General features: G+C 45.8%; 1 protein-coding gene across 9 annotated transcripts in view; it reads left to right on the top strand.

The window, feature by feature from the left end:
* The window catches only part of LOC141564700 (uncharacterized), a 51,542-nt gene extending 39,575 nt beyond the window's left edge, over positions 1-11,967 (top strand). The window contains exons 2-5 of one of the 9 annotated variants that reach the window (XR_012488683.1): positions 1,508-1,634; positions 6,028-6,123; positions 8,327-10,676; positions 10,741-11,752. Coding sequence is in view for 8 of the 9 variants with exons in the window: in XM_074307524.1 (XP_074163625.1) it covers positions 1,508-1,634; positions 6,028-6,123; positions 8,327-10,239 (2,136 nt within the window). In the remaining variant the exon portion in view is untranslated. Of the gene's footprint in view, positions 1-1,507; positions 1,635-6,027; positions 6,124-8,326 lie in introns of all 9 variants that reach the window. The other 8 variants (XM_074307512.1, XM_074307524.1, XM_074307522.1 and 5 more) reach the window with 8 other exon arrangements.
* Positions 11,968-14,109: the final 2,142 nt, after the last annotated feature.

Below are 14,109 nucleotides of genomic sequence, written 5' to 3'. Positions count from 1 at the left end.
AAAGAGTAGATTATAAGGGTTCCATGTCATTGTGGCCCGAGGTCTCCATATAATTACTATGGTGAGCCCTGATGTTTGGCAGTTTTATCAGTGACCTGAATAGCAGCAGAGGAGATAGACCCCTCAGAGTCCCGGGTGAGAAAGCTGGAGCTGACACGCTGGTGGCCGTCAGGATCGAAAAGGAGGTTCCCAGACTCGGGCCTGAGCCATCTAAGAAGAAGACATTTAAGAGAAAGAAATACAAATCTTGTCCTTGGACACAAGAATCGGCTTCACAAATATCAGAGACCTGGAGAGGTGACTGTTGGTCTGACAAATGTCAGGAGCTCAGCGTGAGTCGGTATGGCAGCCACAAACCCAGGGCCGCCATGAGAACTTCTTGTAATGCTCTGCCTTTGTCAGGGTCTTGTGATGGTTCTGGGGACCGCAGATTAAAAAGGACATAGACAAGCTGGGGAGGTCCAGAGACGGGCAGCTAGACTGATTGAAGGCCTGGAGCCCCTTAGTCAAGGATCCAGCAAAGGAGCTGGGTGTGTTTAGCCAGGAGGAAAGAACATACAAAGGGGAGGAGCACCGTCTCCAATATTTAGTAAGGGAGGAGCACCGTCTCCAATATTTAGTAAGGGAGGAGCACCATCTCCAATATTTAGTAAGGGAGGAGCACCGTCTCCAATATTTAGTAAGGGAGGAGCACTGTCTCCAGTATTTAGTAGGGGAGGAGCACTGTCTTTAATAATTAATGGGGGAGGGGAGCCATCTCCAATATTTAGTAAGGGAGGAGCACTGTCTCCAATATTTAGTAGGGGAGGAGCACTGTCTCCAGTATTTAGTAGGGGAGGAGCACTGTCTCCAGTATTTAGTAGGGGAGGAGCACTGTCTTTAATAATTAATGGGGGAGGGGAGCCATCTCCAATATTTAGTAAGGGAGGAGCACTGTCTCCAATATTTAGTAGACTGACACACAGAGGGTGAAAGGGCAAGGTTAGAATTTCTCCTTGTGGCCCAAATGGGCAAAGCTGGGGTCAGGAGGAATCCCAAGGATTAGCTCTGTCCACCAGTGGAATGGACTGCCTGGAAAGGTGATGAGTTTTTCCTCCTCCTAGGACTTCAAGTAGAGATTGGAGCATCATAGTTATTATTATATAATCTCTAAATAGCATATATATATATATTTATATTCCAGCCATCTAGCCACTGTCCCACTTGGATGCTTCTGTGATGCTTGTCCCATATGTTGGCAGTGGGGTGGGTTCTGTTCTACTGTTTGGACCAGATGGCCTCCGAGGTCCTATTTAACTCTCACATTCTGTGGTCCTGAGAAATGTTGAGCAGAGTGAAGCATTTTCCAGCCTACGGCACTAAGCAAACCCATTCCTCCTCCTGCTGCCAGCTTGTGTCTTCTGTGACCCAGGCCAGTGGGTCAGTCACTCAGGCAGCATTTATTAAGCTCCTCTTGCATGCCAGCCTAGAAGGACCTCTGGCTAAGGAAGGCTGCTTGCTGTTTCAGCAGTCGGTGACCTTCAGAGACGTGGCTGTGGACTTTACTCGAGAAGAATGGAGGCAGCTGGCCCCTGCCCAGAGGGACCTCTACAGGGAAGTGATGCTGGAGAACTACCACAACTTTGCTTCTCTGGGTAAGGTCGCTTTCCCTGGCTCAGACTCTGTCCCTGGGGCAGGAGCAGCTTTGGGCCCCTTAGCTGGGCTCTGGCTTCTTGTGCAGAGTTCTAAAAACTCGTGGAATGGGGAGATTCGGGAATGATCTAAGCAAGCTACAGCATGCTCCTGTTCCCTGCTCCCAGCAGGGAAGCTCATCTTCCCCGTTTCTGTTTCCTGAGTCCATCTTAAAGCAGATGGTGTGAAGGGTCCCCGTAGCTTCCGAGGCAGTAGGTCAGATGAACACATCTCCCTTCTGAGTAAAACCAACATTACCATTCTCCCCTGCTTGCTGCGATACCAACCCAGAGTTCTGAAGACCTTTATACTTCCTGTTGCTGTTCTAGCATTCCTTTTTTTCCCTGAAGAAAAAGGAACTGGCAGTAAATTAAAAGGAAGGGGCAGCTAGTTGGTGTGGTGGAGTACCAGCCTTGAATTCAGGAGAACCTGGGGCAGCGAGGTGGTGCAGTGGATAGAGCACCAGCCTTGAATTCAGGAGGACCTGAGTTCAAATCTTGCCTCAGACACTTAATACTTTCTGGCTGTGTGATCTTGGGTAAGTCAATTAACCCCAATTGCCTCAGCCAAAAAAAAAAAAAAAAGTTAATTGAAAGGAATAATCATGATAATAATTAACAATTCTGATAGCTTATAGAGCAATTGAGAATTTGCAATAAGTTTTACATACAGCAACTTATTTGATCTTCATTTTATTTTTCCAAATACATGTAAAGATAATTTTCAACATTCATTTTTGTAAAACTTTGTGTTCTAATTTTTTTTCCTTTCCTCTCTTCCTTCCTTCCTCCCCCAGAGAGCAAGACTATAAATTGGTCAAATATATGCAGTCCTTTTAAATCTATTTCCATAGTTCTCATGTTGTGCAAGAAAATTCAGACCAAGAGGGGAAAAAACTATGGGAAAGCAAAAAAAGCAAACAAACAAAAAGGTGAAAATACTCTGCTTCGATCCACATTGTTCTCCATAGTTCTCTTTCTGGATGTGATTGGCATTTTCCATCCCAAGTCTATTAGAAATGCTTTGAATCGCCACATTGTTCAGAAGAGCCAAGTCCATCCCAATGGAGAATAATCTTGTTACTCACTGTTTTGAGCATCAGTTCACGATAAGTCTTTCTGAGCATTTCTGAAATTTCTGATCTTCATTTTCTTCATTTTCAAAAGAGAAAAGAGAGTGGAGTTAGCAAAACGTAGGGCAGTGAGTCCAATGCTGATTCCTGGCAAAAATCTAAACTGTATTATGTGCTTTGAAACGCTAGAGACAGAAGTGGGCATCTCAAAGAGTCTCATGAACAGGTCATTCCAGACTCTTTTTTTTTTTTTAATTAAATTTCTTTTTTTTTTTTTTCCCCACTAAACAAAATGTTTTTCTCTCCCTCTCACTATCCTACACCTACATTGAAAAAGAAAAAACAAAATCCTGTTACAAACATGCATAGTGTTAACCATTTCCATCGATCTTCTCTCTTATGTCTCATTCTTTACTCTGAGTCGTTCACGTCTCTGCCGGGAGGTAACATGTTTAATGATGAAATTGTGGTTCGTGATCATATTAATCGGAGTCCCTTAATCTGTCACAGTTGTTTCTCTTTATCATTCTGGTCTATTATTCTCCCGATTCTGCTAATATTGCTCCAGATCAGTCAGCCCAGTGCCCTTTCATATTTTCTTGCTTGCAGCACAATGGTCCGCCATCACATGCATGGGCCATAACTCAGTGGATAATCATCTTAGTTTTAACAAGAGCTGCTTTCAATATTTTTATGCCTGTGGGTCCTTTTCCTCTTTCTCTGATCTCTTTGGGGCATAGACCTAGTAATCGTGTCACTGGGTATGCAGAGTTTAATCACATTTTACGTGTACTTCCAAGTGACTTTCCAAATGGCTGGACCAATTCATGGATCCATCTGCAGTTCACCAATATAGCTATTTGTCCACAGCCCCTACAGCAAATGTCTTTTTCTGGTTTTGTCAGTTTTGCATATTTTATGGATGTGAAGTAGAACTTCAGAATTGTTGTAACGAATTTCTCTAATTATTAGTGACTTAGAGACTTGCTTCTTTTATCAAGGAGTTTAAGACTTGAATCATTTTCTTCCTTTTCACCCCAGACTGCTCTCATGCATTTAGCGTACATATGGCTGTCCCATCAAACACCCAGCTCGATATTGTCCTAACCTCCCAAGACCTGCCCCATCCCTTCGTTTCAGTCACTGATAGGAAAAGTCATACTTTAAATTTCATTGTTACTCAGAGATGTTTGACTTCCTTGATCCACAGTTCTGAAATTGGGCCCCTTCCACCACCTCAAGTACTTTGTATACATTGTACACTTGTTCCTCCTAATGGAACATAAGCTCTTTAAAGGAAGGGTCTTTTATTTTTGACACTGTGTCCCAGATTCCTAGTACTATGCCTGGCACAAAGCAGGCACTTAATGTTTATTGAGTGAATAAATGCAATTCCTATCTTTGACCATTACCTCCATGCTCTCATCTTTCCCTCTCCTTTGCTTTTTCTGACCATTTCCCACCTTTTCACTCCAACTTTTAATCACTCCACTCCTCTCTGCTTTCCCAATTCATCCTTCTCTTTCCCTTCCTACTCTTGAGTATAATTAGTTCAATTCCATATTTACTTGATACTTGGATCCCTTTCCTTCTTGTATTTTTTCTTCTCATGTTTTGTCAAATCCCTGCCCTGGTTTACCCATTAACCTTCTCTGCTCTTGAATGAAGTCAAACAATTGAGCCTATTGGGTCTATTACAAATTGGGTCCTCACTGCTTCATGGAAGTCCTTTCTTTTAAAAAAAAGTATATATTTTTTCTAATTACATGTAAAAAAATTAAACATTCATCTTTTAAAATTTTGAAGGCTGGGGCAGCTAGGGGGCGCAGTGGATAGAGCACCAGCCTTGAGTTCAGGAAGACCGAGTTCAAATCAGACACTTAACACTTCCTAGCTGTGTGACCCTGGGCAAGTCACTTAACCCCAGCCTAAAATAAATAAAATAAAATAAAATAAAATTTTGAAGGCTGAGGTTAGTAATTAAGAAGCTGCTGATGACCTTGCAGAGCGCAGCTTCAGTCAAGTGGGAGGGACAAAAACCAGTTTGTAAGAAGCTCACAAATAAATAGGAGTTGAGTAAGTGGAGACAATTTTTTTTCTTCCTAAGAGTTTGGTTATTTAAGAGAGAAGAGATATAGAAGTGACGGTGAAGTCAAATGAATTTTCTTTCTTTAGAAATGAGGGAGATCTAGGTATGTTTGTAGGGAGGGAAGGAACCAGCTACATACTCCAGGAGGGAGTGATGATGACAGAAGGGAGGCCAGAAGGGAGAAGCCCACCTTTTCTTAGCCCTCATCCTTCTTGACTTCTCTTCTGCTTCTGACACTTTTGCTGGCCCTTTCTATGACTTTGGGGACACAGTGTTTTCCTGCTTCCCTTTCCACTTGTCTGATCCTTCACTAAATATCTTCTTTTTCTTTCCTCTCATGAGTATCCCCGAGATTCTGTCCTAGAATCTCTAATTTTCTCTGACTGTACTTTCTCCCTTAGTGTTTACATGAGCTCCAATGGATTTAGTTACCATCTTTGTACTTATGACTCCCAGAACTACATTACCAGTGCTCCAGACGCTTATTGCCACTGCCCCTTGAATGAAGGTTTTGTAGACTTCTCAGAAACAATCCAGAAGTCCAAGTGGAAATCCTCCCTCTCCCACTTGCCCTGTTCTTGAATCTCTCCTATCTATCTCCTGGCTTAGCACGTCAGCATCCTCCTCCAGTTCCCCCTTTCTCATCTCCCACATGGTTTCCACAGCTCTGATTCTAGCCTTGTAGCCCCAGGCAGAGTCCCCACTTTGTTCAAACCATTATCCCCTAGGTCAGGCCTTTTTATGTGAGGGTCCCCAATCAGATTTTACTTTATGCATTTAAAAACAGGTTTCAGAAAGGTATTCCTAGGGTTTTTATGTCGCTCCCCTGTGCTTGATATGCATCTCTTCGAATCTTTAGCTTCATTCCGCCTGTGAGGTAGGCAGAAATTTCTGCCATTGGGCCTTTGAAATCATGGTTGGCCTTTGTGTTGATCAGAGTTCTTTTTTTTCTTTCTGAGGCAATTGGGATTAAGTGACTTGACCAGGGTCACACATGTAGGAAGTATTAAGTGTCTGACCAGATTTCACCAGATTCTCAGGTCCTCCTGACTGGTTCTTCATCAAAGTGCTTAAATCTTCCAGAATTAGAACTGGGAATGTTTGACCCCAAAAGTACATGGCAAGATGCCCTGCAAAGACCTTCCTACTTTGAGAATCTGTGACTATCTGAGCTTGTTCTTCTCATTCCTTGCAGGGCTTCCTGTTTTTAAACCAGAGGTGATATCCCAGTTGGAGCGAGGGGAAGGACCATGGATGCCGGAGGCTGAGGTCCCCCAAGTCATTTGTCCCGGTGAGTGAGTGAGAGAGAACCATGTGTATGAGGCTCATTGCTGACTCAAAGCTGAGCTTGCTGGATGTCCATATGGAATAAAAAACATCTCAAAGGCTTTCACTTTAGTGAAAAAAAGGATAAGGTCTCCCAGCACAAAAAGCTTCCTGCATCTTCAAGTTTTTCTTTCAATAATTCCAATCCTTTCCCTCCGAAGTTATTTTACTGTCTTAATTCCTTAAGAGAAATGACTTTTATTTTTTTGGTCTTGTATTTCTGCTCCCTAATACAATTATTTGATCAGTATATTTATTGATTGGCTATTAATCATGTAAAGGTCACCTAGACCTTTGAAGGCATTTTAAGGAATTAGAGATTTCCCTGCCTTTGAGGGTTTTGTCTGGTTGGAAAGAAGAACTTTACACATATATAACCATGAAATAACAATGCCTGGCTAAGCAAGGTACTTACTCTTGTATTCCCTGCTGCCTGGGGAGGCTGGGGCAATGGAACCCCTGAATTCTGGATTTCTGGTGTCTACCTAAGTCCAGATTAACTTTTCCAGTCACTGGGAGCAGGGGACTTCCAGGGCTGCTTAATTAAGAGGGAAGTACCAGCCTAGTTTGAAAACAGAGAATTCACAGAGGTGGTTAAAGTCAACAAGTATCATGATTGGGCCTGTGAGTGTCTGCTGTACTTCCAGGAGCACATATGTGTACATGTACATGTAGGTTTAGATGCATGTGTGTGTGTGTGTGTGTTTAATGTAGGGAACTTTCAGTGAGGAAACTGCTACTAATGCAGATTCATTTGTCCCTTGCTTTGCAATTTTACTGTTGCCTGGAGACCTGAGAGGGCAGATAACATTGCCTGAGTAACTTGGCCAGTATGTGTCTCAGAAGGGGGACTTGAACCTCCTTCCTTCCCGATATTCCAAGATCAGCTCTAGTCACTAGTCCACACCATCTGTCATGTACAGAATAATGGGGGGGGCACTAATAGCTCCTTCAAGTAGGAGATGGTATTTGAGCAGGATTCTAAAGAGAAGAGGTGAGAAGGGAAGGTGTTCCAGGTGTGAGGGACAGATTATGGAAAGAACAATTATTGCAGATTCATTGTCGTGTCTGAGGAGCATCAGGAAGACAATTGGACTGGAATCCATAAAGAGAAGTATATGTATGGTAAGGCTGGCAAAGTATGTTGAAGCCAAGTTGTGAAGGGTTTTAACTTGCACATAGAGACGATGATATGTGATCCTAGAAGTAGTGGGAAGCCATTGGAGTTTATTGAGCAATGGTATGGCCAGACCTTGTCTTTTGGGCTGTCTTTTTGGCATCTAAGATACAGAAGTGTTAGGGAGACATATTAGGTTTCTGTAATGTTCTGTTGTCTCCAGAAGCTGCCGATCGCTCTCTGGGAGGAGATCTGCTGTGTCAACTCAAATCTCTGGGACAGATTCTTTTTCCTGTAGAGACCCCTTGTCTCCAGACAGTTGCCGCCACCTCTGGTCCAGAGAAGTGACTTCCCTCTTTTATCCTCCCAGAGAATGGGCGTGGGATAACGCAAGGGCTTCTGCGAAAAATTACTTCAACCAATGAACTTGCTCCTCCTAAGCACGCAAGCTCCTTCCAAAGGAGTTCAAAGGGGTTAAACTCCCATTAAAAGTCGGAACTAGAGAATTGTTAAGCACTTAGTAAGAACCTAATATCTCATTATCTCATTAGCACTTAGTAAGAATCTAACAGGTCTCCTATTAGGAGGTTACTAAAAAAATTCAGGGGAGACATGAGACCTGAACTAAGGTAATACATGTGTGAGTGGAGAGAAGGGGATACAAGCTAGAGATGATGTGGAGGTACTTTGGCAACAAATCAGATATGTGGAGAATGAGATGGTGAACTTGGGTGCTCTCAACAGTGATGGAAATGGGTTTAGGAGAGAAGAAAAGGAGTTCTGAGTAGCCTTCAACACATCTAGTTCAACATTCTCAAAAGGCATTTGGTAACTCAGGCCTGGAGTACAAGAGAGACTAGGGTCTCCTCATCCATCTTGGGTTTCATTTTCACCTTAAAGACATTTATTCCACTCCTTTATTTTTTTTTCCATTCTTTTCCAGTTAATTGTTATTCTTCTTCCTAGAGGAAAGAGAATCAAGAACTTGATAGAAAGCACTTTCCTGTCCTTTTAGGACACAGATATAAATGCTTTTTTCCCTCCCTTTCAGAGTCTCTTGTTCAAAGAAGAAGATGTGAAACCATGAACTCATCTTCAAAGCAAGGTATCTCTGTGGGAAGATCGTGCAAAGAAAAATTAACAAAGACCGGTCCCTGGGATTCCAAGTTGGGAGAACCTTGGGAATTTGATGTCAGGTTGGACATGCAGAAGAACAGCAATGGGGACAAAGAGGCCAGGGAAATAACAGCCATTCACAGGAAAACTTCTAATAAATTAGGTACTCAGGAATGTTATACATTTATGAGAAGGTTTAGCCCAGAGTCAATCCCTGTTCTGCAGCAGAAAGTTCCTGCAAGAAAACTTTTCCATAAATATGATACACCTGAAAAGAGCTTCAGACAGCTTTCTGATCTAAATAAACAAAATAGAGTTCCTTTAGGGAAGAAACTTTGTAAATATAACACATGCAGGAAACCCTTCAGTTACCACTCTGATCTCATTCAACATCATAAAATCCATATAGGAGAGAAACCCTTTGAGTGTAGTGAATGTGGGAAAGCCTTCAGCCAAAAGGGACACCTTATTGATCATCAGAGAATTCACACTGGAGAGAAACCCTTTGTGTGTACTGAATGTGGGAAAGCTTTTAGTCTTAGGATACGCCTAACTCTCCATCAAAGAACCCACACTGGGGAGAAACCCTATAAATGTAATGAATGTGGGAAAGCTTTCAGCCAGAGGGGACACCGAACTGAACACCAGAGAATTCACACTAGAGAGAAACCCTACATCTGTGCTCAATGTGGAAAAGCCTTTACCAGCAACTCTATCCTACGGAATCATCAGCGGATTCATACTGGAGAGAAACCTTATAAATGTGATGAATGTGGGAAAACCTTCAACCAGAGGAGACCCCTTACTGAGCATCAGAGAATTCATACTGGAGAAAAGCCTTTTGAGTGCACTGAATGTGGGAAAGCTTTTAGCCATAAGGTATACCTTACTTTACATCAAAGAATTCATACTGGAGAGAAACCCTATAAATGTAATGAGTGTGGAAAAACTTTCAGCCAGAGGGGAGCCCTTAAACAGCATCAGAGAATTCATACTGGTGAGAAATCTTTTGAATGTACTGAATGTGGGAAAGTTTTTAGTCATAGGGTATGCCTTACTATGCACCAGAGAGTTCACACCGGAGAGAAACCTTTTGAATGTAATGAATGTGGAAAAGCCTTCAGCCAGCATTCCAACCTTACTCTACACGAGAGAATTCACACTGGTGAGAAACCATTTGAATGTAACGAGTGTGGGAAAACTTTCAACCAGTTTTGCCATCTAACTGAACACCAGAGGATTCATACTGGAGAGAAACCCTTTGAATGTAATGAATGTGGGAAACACTTCAGCCATAGGACAACTTTTATTAATCATCAGAGGATTCATACTGGAGAGAAACCCTATCAATGTAATGAATGTGGAAAAGCCTTCAGCAATAAATCAAGCCTTTGGAATCATAACAGAATTCACACTGGAGAGAAACCATTTGAGTGTAATGAATGTGGGAAAGCCTTTAGTCAGAGAGGACACCTTACTGCACATCAGAAAATTCATACTGGGGAGAAACCCTTTCATTGTAATGAGTGTGGCAAGCATTTTAGCCACAAGACTTCCTTTATTCACCATCAGAGAATTCATACAGGAGAGAAACCCTACAAATGCAATGAATGTGGGAAAGCCTTCATCAGCAACTCACACCTTCAAGGACATCAGAGAATTCATACTGGAGAAAAACCCTTTGAGTGTAACGAATGCGGGAAGGCATTTCGTCAGAGCTGTCACCTTACGGAACATAAAAAAGTTCATACTGGGAAGAAACCCTTTTCTTGCAACGAATGTGGGAAAGCCTTTAGCACCAGCTCGACTCTGAGGAAGCATCTCTGTAAGCATCTTTGTAAACTTTAAAACACTATGAATATACATAATGGCAATGTTGTAATTATCAAATAAGCCATAGTGAACAAAACCCTTAAGATGGTGATTAGAAAAAGGATAAATGGCAGCATGTAGGTCTTCACTTATCAGACATCCATCAGATGCTTCATATTCAAAAGTCAAGGTATTTTGGTACCAGCTACAATAGTATTTGGTCCAATGAGAGAAAGACCTCCATACCCTTTGTTCCTCCTTGTTACCTGCCATCAGGCGATAGTAGATGTTAGTTAATACAGCAAGTATGTTGGGGCCAAAAGTCTGGCAGTAAATCCCCTAAAATGTTATTTCATGAAGTAGCTCAACTTAAGGAATTTATTAAGGAATTATTAATATAAGGTCATTAATATTTGTTAGGATTACTAGGTGAGAACTCAGGTTGTCTGGACAGTGACAAGGTGAGAATTCAGGTTGTCTGGACAGTGACAAGGTGAGAACTCAGGTTGTCTGGACAGTGACAAGGTGAGAATTCAGGTTGACTTGACAATTGCAAGGTGAGAACTCGGATTGACTTGACAGTTCTCTGGCTCAGACCTTTGGTTCGGGCCTTTAAAGGGAGTTTACACCTTAGGAATTCTAGGAGGAGCAAGCTCATTGGTTGAAGTGGTTCTTCCCAGAAGCCCTTGCATTATCCCACGCCCATTCTCTGGGAGGATAAAAAGAGGCCACATTGAGCCTGGAGAGCATTCTGGACGGGGGAAGGACAAGAGCTGGAGGAGATTCAGAGCCAGGATTCAGGAGGAAGAAGAGGCTGGCTGGAGGCTCCAGAAGCCTGCCAAGAAACCCGCTCATAGAGGAAAAGATTATACAGAAAAGAAACCTCCTCCCAGAGAAGGATCACAACTGAGAGGCGATCAGAACTTTACAAATATTAAAGAATAAAAGTGGAAAGAGAAATTACCTAAAATGGATTTTTTTCTGGGATTGGAGCATAATGAATATGAGGTTAGCTTTATTTAAGATCCTCCATGGTGTAATGAAACGACCCTGGGTTGAATAATGCCCAGTTTACCACATTTCCCTGCGTGGGGGTCTGGGAACAGATCATTGAATGTTGGAAGGGACTTTAAAAGTAATTTAACCTTACTGATAACTAGTGGGCAAGAAGAACAGGATGGGGAGAGGTGCGTGGTTTTTTAAGGTTTGCATTTTCTTTCTTTTTCCCCTGAGGCGGGGGTTAAGTGACTCGCCCAGGGTCACACAGCCAGGAAGTGTGAAGTGTCTGAGGCCACATTTGAACTCGGGTCCTCTGACTTCAGGGCTCGGGCTCTCTCCACTGCGCCCCCTAGCGGCCCCCTGGGTGCTTTTCTCTTGGGGTTAACTGACTTGCCAGGGTCCCGCCAGGAAGTGTTCGGTGTCTGAAATGGGATTTGAACTCGGGTCCTCCTGACTTGAGGGCCTCACCTAGCTGCCCCCTGACCTGGGGAAGTTTAAGAGAATGCCTCCGGGAGGAGAGGGCCCGACTCCTTGGGTGTAACTTACCCTAAGAGTAAATTAGATTTGGGGACCTGGGTGGGGGGGGAGCTGATATGACAACACGAGCAATGGAAGCGCTACCAGATGGGGGCTTGCTGGATGCGGAGGAGCCGGGATTTCTGTGACCCCGGAGACCTGAAGGACCAGCCTTTCTGTGGTGCCACAAGGTTTGGAGATCCCCGGCCTTCCGCACCCCCCACTCAGGCCTGACTGCTGGGCTGCCTGAGGACTTGGGCCGCTCCGCGGGGGCAAGGCATCCGCTAAGCCTGTCACGGGAGCCCGCTCCTCACAAAGAGAGGGCGCTCGGGCCCCCTGGGGCGGTCTCACCGCAGCGCGCGGACTCCGTGCTCCCGCGCGCCTGTCCGGGCCAGGAATTGTGACCCGTTCGCCCCCAGGGGCCATTCCCGTCAGGCCGGCCCGTCCCAGCCTGCACTGCCGGGGCGGACGCGCCGGGGCCCAAGCAGCGGCTCCTGCGGATGAGGAGCTCGAGGGCAGGCCGTGGGGCCGCCCCAGAGGCGGAAGCCTGAGTATGGGGGGGTCCGGCGCCCCTTTCCACTGGGGAAACGAAGGGCGAGTCCCTTGGGAGGCAGCCCCTCACCCGCGCAGCCTGCGGGAGGGAGGGGGGCCGGGGCTCCGGGCGGCGGGCGCGGGGGACGCCGGGCCGTGAAAGGGCGGGGCCGAGCCCGGCCGGCTCCGAGTATGTAGTGTGTGTATAACGTAATTTTAGTGTGTAATGTGCGTGTGGTGTGTGTGTGTAACGTGTGGGGGTGTGTGGGCACCTTGTGGCCCGGAGACGGGACTAGAAGCAGGGAGCGCGTTTGCGCAGACGGCGTCTCACCCTCCGACAGGAGTGTTTTTTTACAGCCCCCCTTCTCCGCCCCTCCCCCACACGGTCACTTAGAAACCGAAATGACCCATCCTCCTCTGCGGTTCCCCAAATTCACCAATAAGCCTCGGGCTTCAGGTTCTCTTTTCTCACGCCCCAAATCTAGGTCCGCCGCCGCAGATATCCCGCCGCCAGCTGTAACCCGCCGCCCCCGTCGTCGGTAAATGGCAGACACTTCCGCTCGTCCTTTTTTTCTCATTGGATACGATATCTTCCCCATAAACGGGGCCGGGTGGCTCTTGGGTCCCGTCCACCGGGCACCGGCTCGAGGTCCGAGCCCCTCCGGCCGAATCAGCTAATTAACCTGCGCTTCCTCCCTGCCCTGGCCCCGGGCTAAGCGCTTGGGCCACCTACGGCTGCTTACAAAGCAGGCTCCATCTTGGGGCAGGAAAGCTCCCGAGCGCGTTAAGACGCTCCGCCTGCCAAGTCGGCCTAGACTCTGTGTGTCCTTCCGCGGCTCCCAAACCCCTCAGCACATATTCTCTGGGACTAGACCCCCGGACGCAGCCGGCCCTGGCCCAATCCCCCAAAACAGGAGGAGGCTCTCGGCCCAGAAAGACCAGGAGAAGTGCGTCACTAGCGCTCCCCTCCCCCTCTCAAAGCCATCTCTGCCCTCTTAGTTCTCGGGGAGGAGCTGCCGTGCCGAGGTGCTCCGCTGTGACGCAGATCAAAAATGGCCGTCAGGGCCCTGGACAACGACCTTAACGAGCAGCAGGGGGGGGGGGGGGGGAATGCAGCGCAGTCCCAAACCACGTCTGGCAGGCTACCCGTGAGAGACTCTGTACATATGTGGTACATATCTCTAGAGATTCTCTCTCTCTCAGGGAGAGCGTGTAAAGCAATAAGGCTCCACCCAGGGGGGGTTGCAGCCCTGAGCCCCAGAGAAAAAGACCCTTCTCCGGCCTCAGGAGATCAAGGGTGAAAAATGAGCTCCCGAAAACAATACTGGGTTTGCAAAAGAAGAGCTTGGGAAGGAGGGAGCGAGCTCACAAAAAATGACCAGGAACCAGCCAGGGCTTCTCCTGTTCCCCCTAATTCTCTAGTCATGAGTACCCCGAGGTGGTAGGGGTCCAATCTATCTAAATATCTCTCTTTGTGGACTCTCAGAATCTCGGTGGGAAGCGTTGTACCAAATAAGAATGTGTGTGTGTGTGTGTGTGTGTGTGTGTGTGTGTGTGGAGTTTGAGGGTCTGGCCAGGAAGCAGTGCACAGCTTGCTTAGCTAAGGTTCCCACCCGGGATTCCGAAGAGCTGTGACTGCCCCCGGCCAAGGAATGTTGATGCTTCATCCATCACCAGCCATGTCGTATGCGGTTTGTCATAGGGTCTGCATTGTGGCCATTGTATTTGTTAACTGTGTATTGCTTTTGTGCTACGAATTTCCTCTTTTAATCAGGGCTCTGAGCAGTGATAAAAGTGTACCCATCTATGCCCCTGAGTGCAAATGCCAAACCTGATCTTACAGGGGGAAGGACATTTGGA

Source organism: Sminthopsis crassicaudata, chromosome 3, assembly GCF_048593235.1.
Source record: "Sminthopsis crassicaudata isolate SCR6 chromosome 3, ASM4859323v1, whole genome shotgun sequence".
Classification (NCBI taxonomy): Eukaryota; Metazoa; Chordata; class Mammalia; order Dasyuromorphia; family Dasyuridae; genus Sminthopsis; species Sminthopsis crassicaudata.
The sequence above is the reverse complement of the archived record's forward strand: the minus strand, read 5'-3'. Positions and strand labels throughout refer to the sequence as shown.